The 27,030-nt window shown below is 30.4% G+C and overlaps 4 protein-coding genes and 1 long non-coding RNA gene across 13 annotated transcripts; 3 read left to right on the top strand and 2 right to left on the bottom strand.

The window, feature by feature from the left end:
- Positions 1-102: 102 nt before the first annotated feature.
- LOC122520619 (actin-histidine N-methyltransferase) lies at positions 103-12,645 on the bottom strand. Of its 2 annotated transcripts, none has more exons than XM_043640764.1 (7): positions 12,306-12,645; positions 11,343-11,846; positions 11,137-11,260; positions 2,158-2,272; positions 1,931-2,083; positions 1,532-1,855; positions 103-1,435 (listed from the first exon to the last, which is right to left on the bottom strand). In XM_043640764.1, exons 1-7 carry the CDS (start codon positions 12,415-12,417, stop codon positions 1,310-1,312), a joined length of 1,458 nt encoding a protein of 485 aa, XP_043496699.1. In that variant the 5' UTR covers positions 12,418-12,645; the 3' UTR covers positions 103-1,309. The 2 variants fall into 2 exon arrangements, with proteins under 2 accessions (XP_043496699.1, XP_043496701.1); XM_043640766.1 differs by having other exon boundaries at positions 12,151-12,398.
- Positions 5,159-10,933, top strand: LOC122520615. The gene is made up of 2 exons (XM_043640752.1): positions 5,159-5,316; positions 8,029-10,933. Exons 1-2 carry the CDS (start codon positions 5,185-5,187, stop codon positions 10,744-10,746), a joined length of 2,850 nt encoding a protein of 949 aa, XP_043496687.1. The 5' UTR covers positions 5,159-5,184; the 3' UTR covers positions 10,747-10,933.
- A 2,634-nt stretch (positions 12,646-15,279) lies between the features above and the next one.
- Positions 15,280-23,908, bottom strand: LOC122520613 (nucleolar protein dao-5). Of its 5 annotated transcripts, none has more exons than XM_043640747.1 (11): positions 23,813-23,908; positions 21,943-23,584; positions 21,203-21,733; positions 20,953-21,056; positions 20,622-20,844; positions 20,348-20,471; positions 19,684-19,831; positions 18,628-19,493; positions 16,436-17,006; positions 15,786-16,347; positions 15,280-15,643 (listed from the first exon to the last, which is right to left on the bottom strand). In XM_043640747.1, the coding sequence occupies exons 2-11, from the start codon at positions 22,445-22,447 to the stop codon at positions 15,477-15,479; spliced, it is 3,801 nt and encodes a 1,266-aa protein (XP_043496682.1). In that variant the 5' UTR covers positions 22,448-23,584; positions 23,813-23,908; the 3' UTR covers positions 15,280-15,476. The 5 variants fall into 5 exon arrangements, with proteins under 5 accessions (XP_043496682.1, XP_043496683.1, XP_043496686.1 ...); XM_043640748.1 differs by having other exon boundaries at positions 21,943-23,577; XM_043640751.1 differs by lacking the exon at positions 23,813-23,908 and having other exon boundaries at positions 18,628-19,282; positions 19,370-19,493; positions 21,943-23,614.
- On the top strand, positions 16,929-17,514 carry LOC122520626. The gene is made up of 2 exons (XR_006304574.1): positions 16,929-17,020; positions 17,242-17,514. It is a non-coding gene; the product is annotated as an uncharacterized LOC122520626 (long non-coding RNA).
- On the top strand, positions 23,809-26,886 carry LOC122520618 (G patch domain-containing protein 2). 4 transcript variants are annotated; one of them, XM_043640760.1, is made up of 6 exons: positions 23,809-24,122; positions 24,533-24,708; positions 24,848-24,907; positions 25,007-25,361; positions 25,458-25,660; positions 25,727-26,886. In XM_043640760.1, exons 2-6 carry the CDS (start codon positions 24,552-24,554, stop codon positions 26,416-26,418), a joined length of 1,467 nt encoding a protein of 488 aa, XP_043496695.1. In that variant the 5' UTR covers positions 23,809-24,122; positions 24,533-24,551; the 3' UTR covers positions 26,419-26,886. The 4 variants fall into 4 exon arrangements, with proteins under 4 accessions (XP_043496695.1, XP_043496697.1, XP_043496696.1 ...); XM_043640761.1 differs by having other exon boundaries at positions 24,119-24,210; XM_043640762.1 differs by lacking the exon at positions 24,848-24,907 and having other exon boundaries at positions 23,811-24,122.
- Positions 26,887-27,030: the final 144 nt, after the last annotated feature.

Genomic DNA, 27,030 nt, shown 5'->3' with positions numbered 1-27,030 from the left:
ATTAAAATGATATATTAAATTTATGACTCTATATGCTTACAAGCAATGTATTTATTTTGTAAAATTTTATTCGGAAAAGAAAAAGAAAGAAACAAGATAATATTATAAGAAATTTATTTTATTAATTGTTCAAACAGGGTAGCTTGCACAATGTCAAATGCTTTTTAATGATGCTTCTCTAATTTTTCTGTACGCTTTGCGTGCATAAAAAAGAGTAGGCATCAAAAATTTTTTAATTATTAAATAATGTACTCTCAAAATAATATACTGTTATATTATTCTTTTTCTTTTTTTCTTGTCTCAATCCATTTGTTTTCTTTACAATATTATAGAACATCTAAAACATTGTATAGAGATATATAATTTTCTGTATAATCAATCCGCATTTTAATATATGTAGTCCGCAAGTATATTCCCATAATTTCTCGCATTGTTGTATAGAAATGCAGGGTATGATACAATTTTAAATGATTAGGAAGCATTTAAGATGTTACGTTATATTTTCTTATTTTTTGTTTTTTATTATTTTTTTTTCTTTCTTTCCTTCGCAGTACTATCACTCAATCACGTGATAACACGTTCGCAAAAATCTTTATATTGTACAATTTAATTGTAATTACAGATCTTCATATATACGGTAGCATATGCCTATGCCATAAAATATTTGATGATACAAAGAGTTTTCTCCTTAATTATTCTCTTTAAAAAAAAATGAAAGCTTATCTCTCTTTTTTTTTATACACTTATTATTAAATATAGCAACGAGTCGAGCTCATAGTTATTGGTAGATCATCGATCGATCGATCATTAACTATCGAGATGAACGGTTCCAACAAGAACGCAGCATACCAAAGGCAATAAGAAATATAGTTTATAGCATTTTGCAATTGTTGTTCTTCATTGAAAAAATAAAAATCAAGATATGTTCTACATATGCATATTAACTTTTGCAATGAAAATTAGTGTTTTCTTCTTTTACATATATAGCATTTCTTTAGCTTTATTTTTCTTTTATTTATTTGTTTGTTTTTTTCTTATTATTTTTTCCTCTTTAAATGCATTTACCATTGATTCTCGTTTTCACTTTCTCTCAGTTTTATTACCCTAATTTTATCGTATAGTAAAGATTATTTTCTCTTGTTTATATTCGGCTTTTATCAACACCGAAATATTAGACAACTTGTAATTGTAAAAATAAAATTACATTCTCGAGAGAAAGAGAGAGCGAGAGAGAGAGAGAGAGATTCTTCATAGGACAAATAGTAGGAGATAGTCATTTTTTCATTTTCATTCTTGCGTCCCCTATTTTTTAGACTTTTAACCATTGCTTTACATAATCAAGTGCATTCAATAGAATCTTCATTTCGGATATTCTCAATTGTACGATCAAGCGTTGCATCTTCGGTAATCTGGTATTGAGTTTTTCTAGATCCTCCTACGTAATAAAATAACAAAATAATTTAAGATTGTAATTCATTTAATCTACCGTTTAATTCATAACTCTTTAATATGTAATATGACTTTTATTTACCTCTATTGTTGAAGGATATTTAGCGAGTAGTAATTTTAATCTGTCTAACAAAAATCTCATCACACATTTTTCGACGATGGTATCTAAAGAGCAATCGATGTGTTTCAAGTCAGTAACTTTATCTGATTTTAACCAACGGGTAAGCTCAGCCTTTCGCATATTAAATACACGAAGAAATGCACGGAGCGAATCGGATATCGGTTCAGAGCCAGCCTCTAATAAAAATTTACCCGTCGCAGGTAATCCTAATTTATCTAAAAGCTCGATACGTTCTTTTCTAAGCGGATCTGACGCGCTAATACCAAGAGGGATTCTAACGCCATCCTACAAAAAGATTAATATTATTTAACTTTGTTTTGTATTTTAATAATCATTTCTCATTGTCCATTTGTGATATACCTTTTTATTTTCTAGACAAACAAAACCAGAGTGTACTAGAAAATCGGAATTCGTTCTTGAACCATAACTGATAAATATCTGTTCTCCTTTTTTAAAATTTCTCATTGCATAGCATTCGCAACAATCGGAAGTTGTATTAAAACCTGTAGTTATCTGAAAGAGAGAATATTTTGTAAGGTAAAATGTTATTACTGTATTGTATTTATATAAAATAAATATATATGTACCCTTCCTTCTTCGTGGTTGCACATATCCCACATTGGTATTAAAGCATGGATCATGCTGGATCCGTCTTCGCTTGGAATTAAATTTTGTCTTGTCATTACTGTAGAAACGGCCCAGCTGAAAAAAAGAAAATTATTAACATAATTAATATTTATAGAATAAATAATATATATTTTCTTTTAAATAAATTTTTCGTATATGTAATTTGTATAGTTATACTATATACATATATACCATGACTTTTCAAAAAAAAAAGCTAACGCAACTTTGATGACCTCATATGGGGTCGCACAATTAAATTTTGGGGAAATTCAGTAAACAGAAATTTGAATGAAACTAAAAACAATATACTATATTAAAATTATACCATGATTAAGAGATATTATATTTATAAATGAAAAGAAAAAACCATATACATGTAAATATGATTTTTAAAGGAAGAAACAAGCGAACATTTGTTCTCGAATTAGCAGAGCGAATTACTATACTTTCGCCTTCGAAACGATCGCGATCACAGGAAACAGAATAATAATCATTTTACCATCTTACAACGATGTGTTTATTTTTGCTAGCACTCTCTCTCTTTCTCTCTCTATCTCTCTCTATTTTTTTTTTAGGATAAGAACTTGACCTAGATCGCCGGAAATGGAAGTATATGGTATATACATAAAAAGATTCATTCCTGTTCAAGTGTTGTTAGCTTCGTTGTCGTTTCCCTTTCGACTTTCTCTATCTCTTCAGGAAAAAGAGGCTCTCACTTCTTTGATTCTCATCTATGGCTTTTATAGTACTTACATCCATACATACATACATACATATATAATAGAAAAGTATATGTTAGTTGAGAAGACGAAGAAATGATGTTAATATACATCTTCTCTGCGATTCTTTTATTTCTTATATTAAAAAATTAAAAACTTTCAATCTCTCACACGAACATTACAATTAAATTCAAAAAGTTTTAGCGATTCTTAATTGTATCTTATATTGTTGATTTATATCATTTAATTAATTAATCTTTATTAATATGTAGAAATATGGGGTCATAATAATTGAAGGATTTCAATTAAATTAGTTAAGAATGTCATAGAATAGATTTTAAGTAATGAAGACTTTCTTCGGTAAGATGAGGATGTTCAATGAGGAGTAGGAATAAAAAGACGTAAAGAAAGAGAGAGAAAGAGAGAAAGAGAAAAAAAAGGGAAAATTGTAAGAACAATGGCAAGAAAAAGAGAGGAGAGTCGCGACGTCATCAGTTGGTATTTGCAGCAGGGATAGGATGGGGATGCACACTTGAGTGCATGTGGGAAGGTCGTGAGATCTTTAGCACGAGTACCAACATGCACTTTCTACCAAGGAGATGATGCATCATCGACATCGATGATACTGAACTGAACACGCGAGTCTATTATGAGATAGCAAATTTAAATATCAACTTTTGATTATTACTATTTAACTCCTTTAATTAGAAACCTAAATGATCTATATCTATTGTAATTTGTTGAAAAATTTAATTATTGTTGTAAACAAAAAATTATTTTATCTATAATCATCATTTTGTACAACATTTTTATATACAAAAATTGGATTTAAACAATGTTAATTTTTAAAGAAATTAAATTACAAAATATATTACAAATACTCTAAATGTATTAAACAACTTTCCGTTTTTATTTAAAATTCAAATTAAATATAAACAAATTTAAATCAAAATGTGTTTTGAGAAACATTGTTTCAACACACAGTGTATTTATTTTAATATTGAAAGATATTAAATGTAAACAATAAAGTATGTTAAAATAAAAAAAAATATTTAATTATATTTTGATGTAATATAATTATTCTTAAAAGGAAAATCATCTTTTATTAGTTTCAACCAAAAAGGAAATGAGAAGACCCGTTAACTTCTTTTTTCTCATCCTCTTTTTTTCGTAGCTTGCAGAAAACGTGTGTGAAAAGTGAAACTCGGTATAAGTATGTAATAATTAAGTATATACAATGAAAAGAGAATTAATAAAGAAACAAGTATAATATACGTGTATTAAGCAAAAGAGTTAAAAAAAAAATAAATAAATAACTGAGTATCTCGTTTGTAACGACGAAAATCAAATTAATTTGTTCATATGTGTTACATTAATTAATTTTCTCTATTTTCTCGGATTTTCTTTGATAATTTTTATCTTCAATCTGTTTTGATAAATATAAAATTTTCCCTCCATTAATGTGAAATTAATTTTAATTAAAAATAAAACAATATTAACATCGAGAGAAAATTTTGGATATACTTTGTAAATATATATAAAAGATAAACAAATAATTTAATTTTATAAAATAAATAATTAAAATTTCCTAATGAATTACTTCATATTTTTTTTCTTTTTTAATTTGAAAAATTGAAGAAAATAGAATAAGATCAATCGATTTGTTAGAGTAGCAAAAGTAGTATACATTGGTAAGAAGATGAGATGAAGAAGAGAATGTTTAGATACGAGGCTCCTCTCCTCTCGAATTTCACCGGCTTACTTAGCGGCAACCGCAGAGAAAACTCTCGTCAGTCGACAAGAACGATTTGTCCAGGGTGGATGAGTCTCGTTTGTGGAAGGGAAAAAAAAAAAGAAAAACAAAAAGAAGAAGAAGACAAGAAAAAGAACCAAAATATCAAACGCACGTATCCATTAATACACATGTAGTATTATAATTTGTGATATGAAGATTGCTAAGTAAAAACTGGCAACGAGTTTCTCGAAGCTTTTTCTTTTTGTTTTTTTTTTTTTTGCAATCGGTCAGTGATAAATCCACAAAAAAATACAAAGAAATAAAAAGAAAGTGTTAATTCAACGAGTGATCTACATATATTTACATATGCATATTGCTTATACGATTAATTAAATAATAAGCAATCGAATAAATGTTTCAAATATCGAGTTGGTCTTAAAATCGAATGGATTATATTTTGAGTTTGTGTAATCGTAAAAACGTGATATTTGTAATACTGTGTACATTGGTTGTAACGATCCACATCTTGGACTATGCAGGAAAGGATAATCATATTTTTATCGATCGCAAACATCCTGTATCTTCCAGGTTGTCCTTCGGTATATGGAGAAACTATACTGAACAGGCCAGGATACGAGGAGGATATTGTTATCGAGGATCGTGCGGTAAGGAAATTAAACAAAATATTAAATAGATAATATAAAAAGAAAGGAAAAAAAATATAATATGAAAAGAAGTGGAACCAATTCGCCTAGATTCACCGAGTGTGAAGTATCTTGAACGGAAGTGCTCGTTTAGAAGGAGCACGAATGCGAGTCCTTTGATGTGTATTCTTGTTCTCAAGAATGATCTACGAACTCAAGACAAATTACACGCATATGTATCGCACAGACTATTGAAATTTCTCTTATATTTTCCTACCCAATTCAAATTGTTCACTGACATTTATTTAAATGCATATGTTAATGTAATAATAATTGTCATTAAAGTTGCACATGTCGCCTATGTAAATGACTTAAGTGTTGTTTCAATTCAAAAATTTTGTATTAAGATTAAAAGAATTTGTTGTTATTAGTTATATGTGCATAACAAATATTTTTCTAAATAATCAAATTTATTAATAATAATGTTAATCATCGACACATCGTGATCATTCAAATCGCATATATTGTATACAAAAATGAAAATTTTTAGTTAAGACGTTCCACATTTATTTTAATTGCATTTATATGAAATGAATATTAATCGAGATGTTGAGATTTCCTTTTATTATGTCAAATAGTTTTACCAATGATCTTTGATTTTGAATGATGATCGAGTTGAATGATAAGGATGATGATGATGATCATTATTATTATTATTATTATTATTATTATTATTATTATTATCATCATCATCATCATCATCATCATCATCATCATTAAAATTTCTCGAACTTCACGGGATTGTAGAAAAGCGAAAGGATACATAAATATATTTGACTTACATATATGTACATAAATATGTTCATGCGTGTTTGTAACGTATGTAAGAGGAAGGCATCGCTTCGTTGTCATCGCGTATCGTAATTAAGCAAAGAGACGGCTTGAGAAAGTGTAGGACATTGCTACGATGAGACGAACGACCGCTATATAACAATCGGTAAACCACGAGATAGAAAGATTGAAAGATAGAAAGAAAGAAAAAGAAAGAGAGAAAGAGAAAGCTGGAATCTAGTACCATTCACGGAATGTTCGAGACTTTACGAGTATTTTGTCACCATTTAATGATCACGAATAAGGTGAACATATTAGGGATAAAAAAACAAACTTTTCCCATCTAACACACTTTTAGTGTCAGATCATAGAGAAACTTCGTTTAAAAAGTTTGCCAAATTTCTTTACCGACGTTAAACTTAATTTCATTTTACCGATCGAGTATATAATTAAATTTTATATAAAAAAAAATTCGTCTTTCTACTTTAAAAAAATTTTAAAAAGGATATAGTAATTATTCGAAGATTTAATAATGAAAAGAAAAAGAAACAGTAATGGTAGAATTATTTGTATTCTAGATAAAAAAAATACTCCGAAAGTAAAAAAATATGAATTATATTATTAAAAAAAATATATATATATATAACATTATATAATTTAGTATAGAAAATTGGTATAAAATATTGGACATACTAGCTTGCAACTTTCTTGGCCTTTTCTACGCATTTTCGGCATTCGATCGGCCGGAACGAAACAAACTCAGAAATAAGAATAAATAAAAATAAATAAAAAAGAAGTATAGGTGTGAGATCGTAAAAAGAGAATGTGGAAAGATTTTCGTTCGTTACGAAAATACGAAATAAAGATCTCTAAGAAGAATCGAGCAAAACGATCTTTTTACTCTTCCTTGTCTTCTTTCCTTTCGATCTTAAGAAAGAAAAGACAGGACGCATTCGATGCGTGATTCCGCTTTAAACAACAACAAAAAGATAAATAAATTAAATAAAAAAAGGTACATATGCATGTAAGAACGAACGTATACATCGTCAAGCGTGTTAACGATCGCACTTTCTTTTTCCTATGGTCGTTGAACTTTGATCGTTATTTGCGTTTGCATGGCTCGTTTCGCCGCACTTACTCGCCTGACTTACAACGCAGTAATTGGAGCTCTAATTTAACCTCAAAAGAAAAAAAATAATTTAAATAAACCCCATCCTCTCGAACCGTTTCAATTAAAAAAAGAAAATCAAAGACCAAAAAAATCCCATAAAAATTGCGTCTTTAATCAATGATATTACTTCGAATGCAATTACTTGATTTAAATAATTATCAGATATTTTTTGAATTTATTTTCTTCTCTTATAATAAAAATAAAATCGAATAAAACCTTTTGATACTGCACAGATAACGAATGGAAAAGATTTACTATAAAAATGTATTATATACGCGGATTATCATAAAAATGATTATGATGATTATTCATTAAGATGCTTTGGAAAATAAGTTGTTTGTATATCATGAAATTACGTTAACAAGCAAACTAATGAGTAAATGATTCTAGGGTAAATTTGTAGGAAAAGACACGGTAGTTGACGACGTGTATAAATGGACGTGCCTCGATGCGCATATTTCACTTTCTTAGGGCGAAATCGCGGAAACAAGAAGATCTTGAATAAATAGACGGAAGAGAGTTTATTTTTAGATTTTTCAATATTGTATAACTCATTAACATATAAACAAAAATATGTAATTCAAAATAATTTTTAAAAACAATGAAAAATTGGAGAAGTTGATCAAATAATCAAAGAACCGTCGTTAAAATATTCAAAAAACAAATGATTACTCTTATTATATATTAAAATACTATTTAATAATATTTATTATTTGTTATTGTGTTTTCAGAAGGCGGCAGCGTTGCGTAGTAATAAAGATTTGTATCTTCGTAAAGAAGAGTCGAGAAGCGAGTTACTTGGAAAGTGGAGGAACAATGGCGAAGCTTTGGAACCAAAATGGCGTGACGGTGATGCTGTACCTTTCCTACCCTTTTCTCAATTTGCTCGAACCTATTCTCAAAAAGATTCCGATTTAATAGGAGATGATAATTCCTATGACGTAGTTTATCGTGATAATATTAATTATCGTAGACTTGACGAAGATCGTGAAAACCATTATGTCGATTCTCGACAAGATAGACCATTTTCTCTTTCCGATGATTCTTCGACGATGCGATTGGAGGAAAAAAAACATGGAAGACAATTGCGCGGGAAAATTGAACAAGTACCAGTTGAGAGTTTTCCGAATGATAAATTTCTACGAAACGATCGAGTTGGTTCTACCGATTATCGAGATACTTTTCAGATTCGTCCAAATGAATACGAACATGAATTAACCGACGAAGAACATTTGAAACCTCGACCGAGAAAAAGACGTCCACCTCAGAACGAAGAATTCGTTTTGAGCGCTAAAGAAACTTTGTGTCACAACAGAACAAAAGCTTCTTCTACTTTACAATCTAATAATAAAATGGAGGAAGCTTCTCCGAAGAAAATCGAAGCTATTAAATCTTTATTGAAAATGCAACAAGAGGAAGGTGTTAGTCTTTCAGAAATATTACGTCGGAAAAATTTGACTTTAATAGATCTGTTGAAAGGTAAGGCGGATGTAATTAGTGCATTAAAAATGGAGGAAATAGATGAAATCGGCGATGATATTGAACAAATTTCTATGGCAATGACGAGTACGTTGGCTAAATTACCGTCCACAACTTTTCCAAGTATATTTGATGTTTCGTCTTCAAAATTAAGCGACATAATGACGACTGAAAAAACTAGTACGATCGATCATTCGTTGAAGAAGGTTGCACAGTTAAAAGAAACTACTACAGAAGCTGTTGCAACAGTTTCATCCTCAGAAATCTCTATTGATTTGAATAATAACGATGATAACGCCGATCAAAATTTAAATTCTATGCGAGGAGGAATCTACAGCGACGAGAATCACGATGAAATTATGGAATTTTCAGATTTTACTGATTATAAGAAAGGAAGGACTACCGCATCACCAATTTGGATTTCTTTAGTACCAGACAATAATGCTGTTGTTCGTTCTATGGAAAATATTAATATAAATCGTACCAATAGTGATTCTACTGTGAGTATCATTAAAATTTTGAATCCAACTGTCGAGCCATTTATTGAGAAAACTTTTAAAGAAAATGAGTCATTTAATAAAGCTTATACTGATGCTATAAATAAGGAAGGTAATTCTAATTTAGCTGTCGCAGAAGATCACTTTGATAATATTTCTGAAGCAGATTATCAATATGATGCACCTTCGAACGACATGAAACAGGATGATGAGGCGAGTGTGTTCTCTTTGATGGATAAGAATGATTGTAAAAATGATAGCGATAAAGATAAAACTATATATTTAGAAAAGGATAAAGATCATTCTGAAGAATTTATATCAAAATCCAAAAATGATTCATCTTTCGAAGAAACAATCAAAACTTTCTTCAGAGACCATCCCAACGTAGAAAATGTGATGTCGGAAGGTAAACATTACGAGGATATCATATCGGAAATAGAACCGGAAGCACGCGCTGAAATTTTTGAATTATTTGCCTCTGGATCTGGAGGTAAAAATCTGGAACGTTTGTTGAAGTCTAGGAACATGACCTTAGAAGAACTGATTGCTTTACGTCAAAGAGGCTCCAGTAAAGTTCATTTAGCAGAAGTGTCTCGTCTGAGAAATCATAAAGCTTTAAGAATATCAGAAGATAATCAATTATCAGAGAAAAAACATCCTAACGATCCTGAAGAAAAAAGTATCATTCCTGAACCTCAAAATGAAACTGTTGAGATAAAGAAATTGATAAATAAAACAGAACATGTTAGTACCTCGCAGATTCCTTCAAGACTCGATAAAGAAACAACAGAGTCTTCGTTTACTACAGAGATTAGTTTTAAGAATATTAAAGATCACAGTAAAAAAGAACACGAAGAAGATCCAAATCGTTTTATAGAGATCACAGAATTATTTAATACCTTTACATCTTCGTCGTTTGGTAAAAATCAGGATCAACCACTCTCTGAGAATATTAGAGAAACGTTAAATAATAATAAGATAAATGGCGTTAAAAACGATTATGCGACAAAAATGATTCGAAATGATACGGAAGTAGATGTAAATGTGGTATACGAAGGATCTAGGAATAATGTGAAATACGACGATTACGATGAAAACGAAGATCGAGAAAAAAGTTTATCAAAGATTAAGCCAAGTATAATAGCTAGTGGAGCTATACTTGGCGTGACGATAGTCGTATTCCTTGCTATCTTTGTAGCTTGTAGAATACGTCATAAACAAAAGTATAGATACAGAAAATCCTTTCCACGAACAGTATTTCAAAGTCCAATAGCGACAGCCAGAAAGTTGTCCAATACGAGTAGCTTGAATAATATAATGGTGAGTGTAGTTGCCACTTCGACGACAAAGAGGACAGAAAAAAATGATATGCATCAAACTAGTAGCAATGACTACGATCCCAAGTGCGATATTGATAATGATTCACTTGATGCTAATGATAGTTGGGAAACTATACCGGATTATATAAAATGAGACAACGTAGTTTGTCTGTAATTGAAATAAGCACTTTCATTCGAGATTCATTCATGGTCGAAGATCTGAAATAAACGTGCAATGGGCATGTATACTCACTGAAACTTTATACAAAACACTTATGAGTAGTAAAGCAAACTCGTATTAGATGTTTTTGGAAGAATAATAAAAACATCGAGTTCATTAATATATTATAAATATGATCACGATATCAATCTCATCTCTTTTCGTTTTCTAGTTATAAATATATATATGTAGATGTAATGTATTTATTTATGATTTAAGTATTTAATATAAAGTATTTTTGTAAAAACGTTAATCTATTGACGGTAATTACCCTTTTTGTGTTGGTATCTAAATTTAAATAATATGTCTACATAATTTACTCACATATAATCCTCGTATGAAAAAATATCCCTGAGCAAATTAGAGACTGCATCTGTACCATTTTGAAAAACTCTATTAAAGTAAGAGTATTGTCGTGTAATATTCCTGACTTGTCTCAAGGCAGTTTCTGAAAAGAAAGAAAGGACAGATCAAAATTTTATGTGAATATTTGATTATTTAATTGCACATTAAAAGTGCACAAAATTTACCTAATGTTAAACTGCCTTTAAGCTTGTTCATTTCAGGTAGGTTCATATAGAGCACCGTATTATAACTAGTAGGAAGAATATCAAAGTACGGTTTCCATTTAGAATTTTCTTTATACTTTTCGACAAGCAAAGCAATAGCTAATGCCACTTGCGGCATCTGTTGTACCAAAGGATCGCGTTGAAAACTTTCTAACTCGGGGGCAGCTGTTTGCGTACTAAATATAAGTTTCCTAGGTATTTCCAAAATAAGTTCATTCTCTACAAAATCACGCTCTGCTCTTAGACCTAAATCGTATCCTGTAAAGCCAACAATACTTGCTCCATCGACGTTAACATCGTTCTCTTTTAGCCATCCCATGAATTGTCCTACCCCCCGGGATTGTTTTGATTGATTTGTCTTCATTGGTTGTAAGTTGCTACTATAGTAGTCAATTAGTATTAAATTTGGTGTGATACTTATATAGTACTCCCATAGTTGTGTGTTATATGCAGGATCACAGCTCACTAAACAAATAATACAAACGAATATTATTAGTTTCAGTTTGTTATAGAGTTTATACAAAATAAACAGAGATAATTCATCATTTAAGAGTATAGAAAATGTAAACGATTTACAAATACATAATAAATAAATATATATGTATATATATATATACACATATATATATGTGTATGTTAATGAAAAGATACTGTATATAAATAAATGATTATATCGTCAAGTTAGTAAGAGGAAAAAAAAAGAGTGAAAGTTGATAGAAAAGTTGAACAATTTGAAATACTTTAGTTGTTAGATCAAAATATAATTTACCCCATGTATCGGACAAGAAATTGCTTAATCCGACGATAAGTATATCTCAATTGCTGATCCCCACCCTCGTGTGACCTGATAAAGTAGACTCTCTATCGCGATAGAGTCGTAGCACCAAATGCAAACTCGGACAAGGCTCTTGGTATTCTACTCACTGTGAAATAGTCGGTCGCACAAATCATTGAGATGTTTTCTCGCTTTCACCGCCGATATTTGTTTTCGATGATGGTTCTGCTTCGACGACGAATGAGACTTCTTTTTGTTCATCTTCGGAAGATTTTACAGCACCCTGTTAAATCTACTTGCATTCGGACGCATTATAAACGCGTAATCTGCCCACCCACTTTAGGTAAGAATATACACACTTTTCCCGTTCGCGAATACGAAAATAGAACGCTGCTTCTTCGGTAGTTTCGAATTCTCTCTGATGTATGGTCGTTAGAAAACAACCATAACCTAGAAATTATCAAACTCGCTACAGGTACACCAACGACCGAGAAAATTTCTGTAGTATCATGGAAGGTTATCACGCTATATTGATTTTCATTCATAACAGGGTGAACCTATTGTTCTCAATTACTTTTGACGAACGTTGTTTTCAATTTTAGTTCATATTTTTCTTTTCAGCATAATATAATTAATAATATCGCTGTAAATAACAGAATATCGTTAATAAACTGTAATCTTTTTTTACAAAATTCACTGCGTTCGCTATTTTTCAATTCTATCATATTAATCTCTTTTGTTGTATGAATTGATTAATTATTTATGAATGAAATTATTGATACCTAAAAAAGTATTACAATATTATTATTAAGTATTAACATTGTCATGAAAAATATATCAATTTTATAATTTGTATCAATTATATGAATTTTTTGTATGAATAAATTTAAAGGGTTATATCCCTGCAATTCATTGAGTCCTATTGTACAACAAAGTTTTCTTTTAAAAATCTTCTTATTTATTTCATATAAATGAAATGAAACATTATCATTATTTTTTTTGTTCTTTTACATTATATTATTACTTGTAATAATTTGTATAAGGTTGTGCAGATAAATGTTTCGGTGGTATTACTTTTCTCCTCACTTTGTATATACAAAATTATTTTAGAAATTTATAGCTATTGTTATTAATAATGAGATAATATTTACATTAAGGGGTCTCCTAACGATTAATATTTTTCGTTTTAAATATTCTTATAACTTATCGTCGATAAAATTATACTTAAAAAAAAGCACAGCATTTTCTATTCGATATATTATGCTTACTATTTTACATTTTATTATTATTATTATTATTATTATTATTATTATTGATAAGTCTATTCAAATAATTGTTAATATTTTTTACAAAAAAAATGTATATTATCGGGATCACACACACATGATGTGTTTTTTGTTTAAAATAAAATCTATTAACATATGTAATATATTAAACAATTGTATATATTTTATTTACATTATTAAAATGAAAGAAAGAAAAAAAACATGAATAAGTAAAAATAGCAATCAAATGATTTTGAATAAATGTAATAGAAGAATATAGAATATTAATCTTGTTACATGTAATATCTATAATTTTGTTTTGCTTAAATCTTGGAGTCTATTATTACTTTTTCTTACACATATATATCAGTTCGCAAAATCTTTCATACAAAGGGAGCACATTTAAAGAGCCCCCTTAATGTTACTCAATCGTTAAGATTCTTATATAATTAATTAACTGTTATCGTAAAACAGTTAATAAATTTGATTTTTCGCGCTGCAAAGCAGAACAAATTCGTTGCAATGAAAATAAGGGAAAATAAAAAAAGAACCAGCAACGACTAAAACAACAATCATCTATCTGTATTAATATAATAACCGATAATAACATTCAACCGCAAACCTTATGCATTCTAATTTATTTTAATTCATCTTTTTAAAAAACAAAAGAACACAATTTCAAAATGGATATATGCAGTATTCTTTGCAGAAAACAAGCAACACGATATATATATTCTCGAGTCGCTTAGTACTAAGTACTTGATTTTACAAATTTATATTACTTATTGCTTATTTCTTTTTTATCGTAATAAAAAAAGAAACGTATGAACGAACAAACAAACAGAGAAATAATAAAAGTGGATTCAAAACCCACGATTCGTAAACATATTTAGATATCCAATGGATGAAACTTATAACTACGTAATTTGTACTAGAGTACAGATCAACCGCGATAAGCTTCCTTTATGTTATTTATATTGCTTATGCACAGTGCAACAAAATTATAATTATATTACACACCTGCAGCATTATTTGTTAATTTCATTCGTAGACTCTTTGCAGCGGAAATCTCGTATCTTAATTATTAATGATACAGATATAGTTATGGTAATAATAATAATAACTAATAATAATAATTAATAATAGTAATAATATTATTATATATCGTTATTTTATACAATTTAATTACTAAATAGTCTTATAAATTAACCATAATGATTAGATTTGTCCTTCTACCCGAAGTAAAAAATCAACATTATATTTATATATTTTGAAAGAATTTTTTTTTCTTTCTTTAACAGAAGCTATCATATTTTATTATATATAGTTTTGCAACATTTGTAAAAACAAAAGAAATTACTTTCCACTCGGCACAATTTTAAATGAAATTTGTTTGTAATTTGATCATTCTTTGGGCTCCGAGTGTTAGTTTTCTGTAATCGTAATTGATTAAATATTTATTCAGAGCTTTATGCAAATTAACTTGGATGACATCAACGTAGATAGGTACATATCACAGCACCTTCGGTAAGTTGTTATATTACTTAAACATTTTTGTACGGATAAAAAGTGCAATATATAACTGTAAACTATAAAATGTAGAATTTTGTAATTAAATTGGGAAAATTTATAACTAGAGTACCACCATCACATAAAATTTCTATTCAATTAGATAAAATTTACGTGATACGTAGTGCGATCTTGTATTTATTTATCACAAAATCTTTACCTGTGGCACTGTACCATTGATAACTAGCTGTACAATGTACCAAAACGTTGCAAAAGAGATAGAGATAGATAGATAGAAAGATAGAAAGAGAGAGAGAAAGAGAGAGAGAATTGTTGAAGGCTATAAAACTCACAGTACATAAATATATAAATTATTTCTCATCCAAGTTATAAACATTGTAATTGATTGTGCAAACACTATAAAGTCAAATTTACAAAACTTTGAAACACGTACACGTGTCGAATAATTAATTTGTGTTTTCTTTTACATTTAAATTTTTCTTTGATACATACTTTATATATATATATATATCTTTTATTTTTTGTTTATTGAGAGGTTGTATCAGAAATGCTCTGTCGCCATGTGGCATGGAAAGGAATTTTCAATATTTTAACACGTGTCTTAGGTAATGCAGTTAAAAGAAGTTTTTGAAGTTGCGGTAACGGTAAAATATCAACCTGCGGACTCGCCATATTTAATTGCCTATCTTCACCTGTAAAAATAAAATGAAAGAAGGTTTTATTTTATTTGAATTAAGACTTATTTGTATTTGTCAAATAATTCAATCAATTCAATCTCGGTAGCATAAACGATATGAAACTAAGCTTCGTAATTGTTAAAGCAATTAAATATACCTCTTTGATTATCATTTTCATCCTCGACATCTTCGATTAATCTCAAACAGGGTACTGGTTTCAAAACTGGTATAGAATCACCAATAACCTGTTTGTTCATCAAATTGCACTGATCGACAAATAATTCAGTAACTCTTAGCAATTCAAGCGTAACGCCCCAAACGAAATGTGTTAAATTATGTGACAATTCGGTAACACCGCCGAGTACCATGTTATTAGAAGTAGCCGATTGTGATATGTAAGTAGGTATAATCAATAACCTCTTGATGTTTCTACATCTGGCAAGACACTTATCGAAACCATTTTTTACGTCAAAATTAACTAGTTCCATTTGGTTTAAATTTGGCAATTTAGAAACACCTTCTAAGATGTCAAATGTACAACAGGATCCTTGGCCCTTTTCAAGCCGGAGACGTTCTAATTTTTGCAATTTCATTAAAACAGATGTTCCAAATTTGTCTGGAAAATCGGAGCACTCTCCCAATTCCAATGTTTCTAATTTTACCAGTAACTGTACTGTTTCAATTTTCTTTTTTCCAAGCTCTTTAACTGATGTTAAACTCTATAAGTATAGTAACAATTGAGTAAAGAAATGGGTAATTATACATTCATGGCATCGTAATATATTATTTTATTGGAAGATAACTTACCAAATGTGTCAAGTGTGTTAATTCCTTTAACGATGTAAGATCTTCCGGCAAAGACATTCCACTTATTGCTTTGAATCTCAATTCTTGGCATTGTTTAATATTACCAATAAATTTTAGATTCAAAGTATCACATTTGATTGACATTGCGCTCAATACTTGTAATTGTGGACAAGTTCTGATAACTTCTTCTACTACCATAACAGGACATCTACATAGCTCCAACTTAACCAGGCTGGTAACTCTGGGTATTACATATAAAAACTTTCTCCAAATACCATCAGAATCTCCTGCTACAAGCATTTTCCTGAGATCCAAATGTTGTGTACCATGTCTCTGTAATGTATCTGCTAAACCATCCCAATCCGTCACTTGGCTGTTCTTCATTCTTACAGTTTTCCATAAGGAAGGATGTGCAGCCAAATCTCGCCACATTTTACAAACACGAGAAGCGCGCAACAATTCTTGCACTTTTAGATATTGAAAAGTTCGTAGCAATGCATGATAACCCGCGCATACATTGTCCATGAAGTGTTGCTGTATGTTTGACTCTTGTTTGTTTTTGTTTTGTCTTCTGAAAGCAACAAGGTAATTATTCCGTTAATTAAAATATATGTTCGTCGATATCGTTTTTCATTATATATATATAATCTGAATACATTATTATATAGCTACTTTATCTTTCGCTAAACTATATATGTATATATGTTCATATAAATATATACTATACACGGATTAAAGAAATAACAAATATGGCAAATACCTTTTGTTATTGATATATTCTAATATTTTATATTTATTTATTATAGGATTCGTGAAAAAATTTGGACCGTTGAACTGACTGGACCAGTACTCAAATCCGGGTCTTCCATTTTCCAGGTGACTGCTCTAACCTTTGAGCTATCCAATCCAGAGTCCTCCGGTCAACTTTCTCACAAATACCTATTTTATTTGGGTTGCTTGATCTCACATTATTTATTTAATTTTTTTTTCTTTTTCATAAATAATATAAGCAGTTGCCAATTTGTACATATTCGTTTCAAATATAATATAAGTGACATTTTATGCGTTAAATATATAAACATTGGAAAAAAAAAGATATTAGAGAAATATAGACGATGAATCTAATTATATATTATATGGCAGTATCTTAAAATGATGATGATAATATAATAAATTAAAATAGTTAAAGAAAAGAAAAATATGAAATATACAGGATAGAGGATAAGGACATATAGGACGATTTTGTTGGGAAAACGCACTAAGATTTTTTTTTTGATTTTCTGCTCGCACATGTCATTATATCTGTAAATATAAAAAGTAAAAATGAATTAGATTTTTTTTAATGAAGCACTTATCAATAGCTGAATCCATAATTGTAGTATTAATATAAAGAATTATACTTTTACAGTGTATTCAAAATGATTTCTTTCGAACAAATGGAATGAATTTTATTATCGACGCAATGACAAATTATATTTTTAACATTGCTTGGATATTTACCAAGTTTAGATCTTTACTTTAATACTACAATTACAGAGAACCCACAATGATCAGAGTACATAATCATTGTTTCTTTTTTCTTTTTTTTGTTTTTTTTTGTTGAATATTAGTCAAGATTTTGGCTGCATTTCTAAGAAGCTAAGGCAGTGTGCTTCGATCATAAGATAAAATCAAATTCATTTTTTTATATATATATATATAAGTTTTATATTTGCAAATATAATAGACACCAGTATATATTGCATTTACAATTAAAAACAAGTAGCTTTCAAATGTATTTGTATAATATAGTATGCATATAGATAATAATCTACTTTTTATAATTATTCTTTAAAACATAATTACATTAAGACTAGTTTCTTCTCTCGCTGCTTTATTATTCATTATTTCGATGCACGTTAAAGCTTTCTTAATAAAAGCAACTATACATATAATATTTAATTAAATTGTTGAGAAAGAGAGAGAGAGAGAAAAAAAAGAAAGAGAGAGAAAGAGGCTACTGATGCCATTATGTTCTTATTATTGTTTTGTAAAGGCATAGCATACTGATCTTGTAAATACAATATGTACAAAGCAACTGCCAAAACCTCAAAAGAGAGTTGCCTTAAATTAAAACTTATTCGTAGAACAAGCTTGACAGAATAAAGTAAAATAAGAATGCCTATGCTCATATGTTTTTAAAAAACACTTACCTATTACCCATCCTTACTACATTTCTATTAATTGCTATTTGTTTTGTATTTGTTCTAGTTACTTCACTGTCCAGATTCAATATATTATTTCTATTATTTCGTGTTGTCGAAGACATTGTCTTTCTATACGGTGACCTAGTATTCTTTCTTCTTGTTTCCATAGACGAATATGCTTTTGCATTTGAAGTTAGATTTTCTGACAGAGATACATTCAAAATATTTTTATTTACATTACTATCCGACGTTTCATTCGTGTCGTCGGAAGATCCGCACGATACAGAAACGTCTTTCGAGAATTCTCTATCATAGATATTTTCAGTCATATCATTGGAGGCACCAGACATTTTTTTGGAAGATGAAATACCTAAATTTGTAATAGTCGAATTTTCCATTGTATTGGATACATCAATTAAAGAACTTTCTTGCAGCATTGGCGGTTTGTCCCCAATTTTATCAGGTTTTATCGTAATAGCGGGTTGAACCGCCATAGAGTTATTCTTTGGTACAACTATATATTTTTTCCCTCCCATCAAAGCAATGTTTTGCGGTTTTGGTAATACTCCTCCATCGTGACTTGACAAAAATTCATTCTCTGATTGTGGAAACCAACTATCCTCCTTTTTATCCGACGACGAAGACGAACTTGTTGAGGTAGCTGTTTTTGAAAATTTGTTAGTACTGTGCGATTGTATATCTGTGTTCTCTGACTTTGGAATTCTTTGTAATTTAGGTGGAATTAAACCTGTTTGCGACTTTTGTTTTGCATTTTGTGTGCCTAACAAGCTTATCGGAATTAGTGGAGGTGGCGTTAAAGACGGATTCATTGATTGATGTTGATGACTTTCTGTAGAATCTTGTTGACAATTCTACAACACAAATAGAGTTAAAGCTAATTAAAATGAAGAAAATATATAAATGAAAAAGAAATCATTCATTGCATTTAGAAACAATTATACATTTTTCCAAAATGCATATATATATATATGTATTACATTGATCATGTATTATTTAATTGCTATATTAATACAGAATAGAATATAGTTAATAAATACCTACCTTGCAAATATAATCATCACTTCCTGAAAATTCCAAGCCATCTACGCACTCAGGATGATATAAGCAAAGGCATACGCGACACTGTAAACTGGGAATCAGTCCCATACTTGTTGAACATCTTATACTGCATGGTTCTTGAACTTTGGGCCTGTAAGATGTGCGTTGATAGGAGGAAAATAGAAAGGAGAGTTTAAAATAGGTAATAAGGATTTATGGGATAATAGAAAGAATTAGGTAAATATGTAGTGTTATGAAAATTATAGAAGTTAACTGCTTCTAAAACATATGTCCTGCCTTATATATATCCACGATCGCCTAGTAAGATGTTAATTGACTAAATTGTTATAGCTGTAATAAGTCTTTAGAAAAAGCGAAGAAAAATATTCAACCATATTTTCTATTAAACCTAAATTCGCACAATTTCATAGGAAATTGAACCGAAAATAAGAACCAAGCGCTTTCTTCTATAACACATAGCAATCATTAAAACTGCATCACGAGATTTTCCTGAAATTTTGTTCTTTATAAAATCCTGTGTAGGATAGTTAAAAGCGATGTAAATTTCGCTTATTTACATCAGACATACAAAACGACGAACATACTTGTTGTTTAAATATATACATCTCGTTCCAGAAAAAAAGAAGAGACAAATGTAAGTACTTACGTAGACAATCTTTTGCTTTTAGCAGGTGTTGCTTTCTCAGCTGCCTGTTGACTTCTTCTTGTACTAGTCGCATTTCGTTGCGGCGGTAACATTTCTTTTTCCTCTGACGATGGTTTTATTTCTGCTAAGCATTGTTCAAAAAGAACAATTATTAGAATATGTTTATGATACGATATATAAGTGGTAAAATTTATAAACATGTATAAACTAATATATTCATAATACAAGAAAAAGCTAAGAAACATTTAAATATCTTATATAAGTGGATACATACTTATTTGAGGAGTTTTCTTTGCAGGCATTTTAACTTTGAAACTGCTAGATGTTTTCGGTGATCGAGCAGAAGTTTTCACAGGCGTCGCTGATGCTGTCATTTGTGGAGCAGTTGATGCCGGTGGTGATGCAGAAACTTGTTCTTCAACAGGTTTCCGCGAAGACATGGCTTTCTTAGTGCTGAAAGATCTCCTTGACGACGTAGGTGAAAGTCCTATTGAACCCTATAATGTTCCCCCAGCCCCCATCCTTATATATAGTTTGACTCAAGATATAATTAATGAACAGTTTAAATTTGAAATCAAATACATTAAAAGAAAAATAATATTTACCCTTATCCTTTTCGCGTCTCGAATAATTTCTTTTTCGGGATCATCTAAGCCAATAGGTTCTTTGAAGAATGTAAAATTATCAATTGTTAATTCTCTTGAATGTACTACAATAAAAAAAAAAAATAAAGAAACAAAAAACAAAAAAAAAGAATTAGTGAAAAAATTGTAAATCACAAAGTGCATCATTAATTTATGGTACACAAAAAAAAAAAAGATATGTATCGATTTAATGAAAAGAAAATTAACTTACGGAATTCTGCTACTTCTCTAAAACTTCTTACTTTTTTCCCCTTTGGCGTATAATAATAAATATCTGCCATTCGCTTAAGGCTAGAATCATTACTTGCTCTGTACACCAGTTCACGTTTCCAACCGTACTTGAATGGTTCCTTGAAAGCGGGATTAGACATATCTATTGCCAATTTTTGTTTCATAGCACTCCCAGGACTGGCGCAGCGCGACATCCGACCCCCTTTAGATTTTAGTGACATTCCTGAAGGACTACTTGTACTAGACGACGAGTTGACAGACTTAGTGGAAGATTCTTCAGCTCTTTGCTGTTCCATGTCTAATTCTATACTATTAGCTAGACCGATAGAATCTGAATCAGATTCTCTTTCTTTTTTTATCTTGTCGATATCAAATAATGGATCCATTTCATATATGCGCATTTTATTATCATCCGAGTCTTGATCATCGTCTTTCCTACCATCATAATTCTTTATTGGTATCATATACCTACAGCGTTTTGCAAGTTGAGCCTCTGCAATTTCTGCTTCAGCTATGGTCAAAGAGAAAACATAAATATATAATAAGAAAAAGACTGAGATGATAAGATCAAGATAAAAGATCCAATTGTAAAAATACTTTTAAGTATTAATGATTGATTATTATAATCATTTGTCCAAAGTTAGGACTGAAGTAAAAAAGATAATTCCTAAATATTAAATATTGTAATAATAAAATAAATAAAGAGTTTTGTTTTTTTACCAATAAGCTTTCTTAAAACATGACTTCCTGTGTCCAGTTCATCAGCTCCTTGTAAATCGAATCCATTAAATCCAATGGATTCTTCGGAACTAGCGTCATCAGGTTCAGAAAGCTTACGTTTGCGTCCTCCTCTTGTAGTGGAAAGATTAATGTCGTTTTCGATGCTACTCGTTGAATTGGCCTTAAACTTGCGCAATTTAGTTTTGACCGTAGTAGCAGGGTTCTTTTTAATAGAACCTTTCAAATCACCGTTCACTTCTTGACCGTCCATGTCGACGTCGATGATGGTGTCAGCGGCGTTACCAGGAACAGTACCGGCAACTGTATCGATCGCAGTATCGGTCGCTGTATCGACCGCGGTATCAACAACAGTATCGGCGACGGCGTCGCCGAGAGTCGTCTTGTTTTCGGATTCTTGTAATTCCGGCATACTGGTAATACTGTCTAGGTTAGAAACGTCGCGCGCCACTTTAGCGTTCCCGCCATTCGCATTGGTGCTGTCCATTCTGCGGTCCCCCCCACCCGCGGGACCAACCACGCGACACGTCCTTAGCCCTATCCTCGTTTATCGCAAAGAACGCCGACGAAGAGAGGGAGATAGAAGGAGAAAAAGAAAGAGAGAGAGAAAGAAAGAGAAAGAAGGAAACAGAGGAAAAAGGGAGGAAGAGAGAAAGAACAATCAAGCAGAACAAGAAAGTAAAATATCCAAAAGAGCAGGATGACCAATAAAGGAAGAAAGATACGATATTTGATATTGCCTTGTTATCCCTTAACAAGGTTCCTTCGAACGATAATTATTTTCGTTGTATATCAAAAAAGGTTCAACGTAGAAACAATAAAATAACTTTAGACGTCTAGATAACGCAACCCGCGCTCATCTATCCGAGGATGCGCAGAACGGGCGCGCACACACTGCCACTACGCGCTATTTACACGAACACTAGGCCCCGCCGTCCCTCATCAACTTCTCGACTTCTCCACCTCCTTTCGTTCATCACGTTCCAACAATTAGATTGTTTATATCTTAACACTCTTTCTCACTTTATTCGTATTAATACTTAACTTAAAAACTCTCAAGTTAAATCAATGATAATGATTTTTTTACGGCCGAAAACCAAGACGAAGAAGAAAACGAAAACTTTCGGGAGGTGCGGAGCGTCCGTGTAATGTCAAACCGGAAACAGCACCGAGGAGCTGTTAACACTTTGGTCGAATTTCTATGACAACCCTGCTTTGTGCTTTTCCAATGCCAGTCATCTTCGTAACGACCAATCAGAACTCGTCGTTTCTTCCTATGTTCGTTCTTTCTTATGTGTCACATTCAATCATCTTCCAATATCCAATAAAAACTCTCTTTTTGTTTCTACCATTTCTAATTATACTTAGCGTTCTTTTATAATGATTAACTCTTTATTATTACCCGTGCAACGTAAGAAATCTTATTAGTTATAGAATTCTTTCTTTCTTTTTTTTTTCGTTTTATTTAAATGAAAATTCTTGCATTTTTATTTTTATCATATCGTGCACGTAATTGGATAGCTTTGTAACTTCTTCTTTATTGGCTGCTATCTACATTTGCAATTTCTGCATTATTTCGCAAAATTAAATGCACCTTTTTGAAGGCTCGTTTATGTTCTATTGGCTAATTACAAAGTTTTATTTATAAATTAAATTATTAAAATATTTATATATGTATGTATGCATGTATGTATATAATACAGTTATGTAACTTACATGTATACGATAATTATGAGATAATTATGTCACATATTGTGAACAAAGTTATTGAAAAATCAAAGAATAATTAATGACAAATTTTTATAGCAATTATATTGAGATAGAAAAAGAACCGAAATGTCGACCAACATACCTGCACATATTTGTCTATTAACTTGATTTGACTACTGCGCCACACACATACTTGCATACATACAATCACGCGACACACACACAGAAGCATACGGTCATTATCCTATTTTCCCTATTACAAGTGTGCACCACTGTGGGCTAAAAGATAGGAGACTAATAAGACGAATAAAATTGACTGGTTCGACATTTGCCTTTTCTTTTTTTTCCTTTTTTTTTCTTCCCCCATTTCATTCGACGAGAGAATTAAATTATCATTTTACGATGATATTAGTTTAAATTTCAACCAACTACTTGCAAATCTTACATACAAGGTTTGTAGACGTGAAAGTTTATAATAATCATTTAAATTGCATATTGATTGAATTGATTGAATGACGAGTATTTCTTGAGTATTTAGATGTACGTATGAATGTATTTACTATTGATGAAGAAAATATGCATATATTATTTTATTCGACTTTTGGCATTTTCTTTTTGTAGTGTTAATAAATGATATTAGTAAATAAAAACTGTTTTTTTAATATGTAATGTGATTGATAAAACAAATTTGTTCATATAAAATTTTATTTTATATTGAATAAAACTTAAAAAAAAATTGTATGTATACAAAGGTACAAAAATAAGTTAAAAAATAATCACACTTTACTGTTGCATTTTGTACTAAACATTCAATTAATTTTCAAATATTTGTAATATAACTTAGTTGCTTGTTTTTTTTTAGAATTAAACGCATCCTTCAAATGGAGCGTGTTCTAAAAGCAGTACCAGCAGGCTTAAGAGTAAAAATGGAGGCACTTGTGCATGATTTGACCATTGCTCTTGAAGAAAGCAGTAATAGTGCTAATGTCAGACGTAGATGGGGTATAAGAAGAAGAGCTCGTTCAACTGGGAATATCCGTAAGTGCAAGAACATATAAAGCAATAGAAAGTAATTAAAAATTTTTTAAATGATAGAGCATATATTTTGATTATTAAAACTAAAAATTGAAGATACAGAATACCAATCGATCTAATTCTATGACAACATTAATTACAGTTTGCTTCTACGAGGTATACAGTGGATTGTTGTCAAGATTGTCTTTCTATAAATATCAATGTACAAGAAGTTGAATTACATTCGCATGTAATCTTTGATTAATAGTTTTTTCAAGATTTGAGATAAAGTTGCTCGATAAAAATCGCATTTATTTTCCAGCCTCGCTGAATATAAGTAAACACTCGGATGATAGTTCATCTTCCATCTGCGATATCCGTATTCTAAAAAATTCAACACCTTCTAAATATCAGTCAGACAGCGATGACACCAATCAAACTAAAAGATTTGCAAGGTTTTCCAATCTGAATAATATAAGCAACATAGAGAGCGATTCAGTCAATGAAAATTTCATACCAAGGACTAACACCAGGCGTAAGAGGAAATTTAAGAAGATGGCTGTCGATTCTGACTCTAATCCATCTACGTCGCAAACAGTTACTATTATGTCGACCTCTTTAGGCGGAAAAAAGCGGGTTCTTAGGAACGATTGTAAAAATAAATATGAAGCCATATGGTAAAATCTAGAGATCCTGTAAAATTTATATACACCAAGACAATTGTATTACAATTATACTTGATCAAGTTATGTATTAAATATTTCTACTATTAGGTGTGGAAAACGTAAAAGATCATGCAGAGAACGTTCTACCGATTGCGAAATGCGTTCTTTAAAACCAAACAGAACATCAAAGTCTAAAGTTCGGGAGAAAATACAAGGCGAAGAGACTGTAGATTGCTCGCATATATCAAGTTCAAGTATTTCTTCTAGCGATTCTGAAAATGGTATAATCACAAATGACGAGGATCGCGAAGGTAAATATTTGTTGCTTTTCGTTAAACATATGTATTTGATTATTGCTTACTTTTTCTATCTTTTAGGAGACGACGAACAATCCGACTGGATAGTAGAATCAAATTGGTGGGATGATGGAGACAGTATGAGTGAAGATAAAATAGGAACAGATTCGACATTCCAAATGATATTACATTCTACCGACGAAAGCAGAAAAAGGTATAGACAAAAAGTGAAACGAATTCGCGAAGGCTTTACTGGTAGAGAAATTCGAGCTGGTCGTCGTCACGTTGATAATAAACCTGGATATTCAATCATTACGTCAGCGAATGAGAAAGTATCAAGATTTTTACAAGATCCATCTCAAAGCGAACTTAAATTACATCCCATGCGCCAAGCTGAAAGGGAGAAGTTACGTCGTCTTGCCAATTTATACAGTTTAAGTTTAAAAGGCGATTTAGGTTGTCCAATATTATATAAAACATTACACACAACTCAAGCTGTGTGCGTGGATCAAGTGTCGTTAAACAGATCCTCTGATTACAAAAGATTAAGAAAGACACCTCCTAACTCACCTAATCCCGATTCAATGATGCAATGTCACGAACAACATATTTCTAGTACAAGTTTTGGTACGCAAATTGTCCAACAAACGCAAGATACTATGCCGCTGCAATCAATAAGTTTTCCACAATTTGATTGGGACTCCAATAATATGGAAATTGAAATACATGGAAAACCAAAATTTCAAGATTTTGGACATTCAAAATCGAGTTAAATTATATGCATTGCTTTGCATTAGTTTGTTTTTTAATACCTAAATGGACAGATAACCTGTTTACTATTAATAAGATTAAGTAGGTATTTTAGAATTGATGTATTATAATAACGTTAAATTAATACCAAAATTGTGATTTTTTTCTAGATTTAATCTTTCTATTATAGTCCAATGCAGCTTTAAAATTTGTACAAAATATGAAATAATAATGAATAAGTTCATCAATTTACTATGCATAGAGTAAGTTTCGTGATTCTGAATGTAAATAACAATTTGTATTTTTCTTATTAGCATAGCATATCGCATTATTTTGAGTGATAATTAGTATATGTGAAACATCTGTTAATACTATATGTATATCATACATTATATAAATTTGTAAAAATTCATAACACATGAACATGTACCATTTTTTCTTTGGTATCAATAAAAAAAGGAATAAGATCGGAATGAATTCTTGGAATATTATATGAGATTTGTATAAATTTAATTTAAACACCATACCTTACATTAAAAATCATTTAAAAGATTCAACCACGATAGGTTAATTATTTTTATAACGTCAGAACAAACGTGTCTCATATTTTAACTCATATTTAAAAATATCAAATT

This window comes from Polistes fuscatus, unplaced genomic scaffold (genome assembly GCF_010416935.1).
Source record: "Polistes fuscatus isolate 324 unplaced genomic scaffold, CU_Pfus_HIC Scaffold4, whole genome shotgun sequence".
Lineage (NCBI taxonomy): Eukaryota > Metazoa > Arthropoda > Insecta > Hymenoptera > Vespidae > Polistes > Polistes fuscatus.
This window is presented reverse-complemented; position numbering and strand designations above follow the sequence as displayed.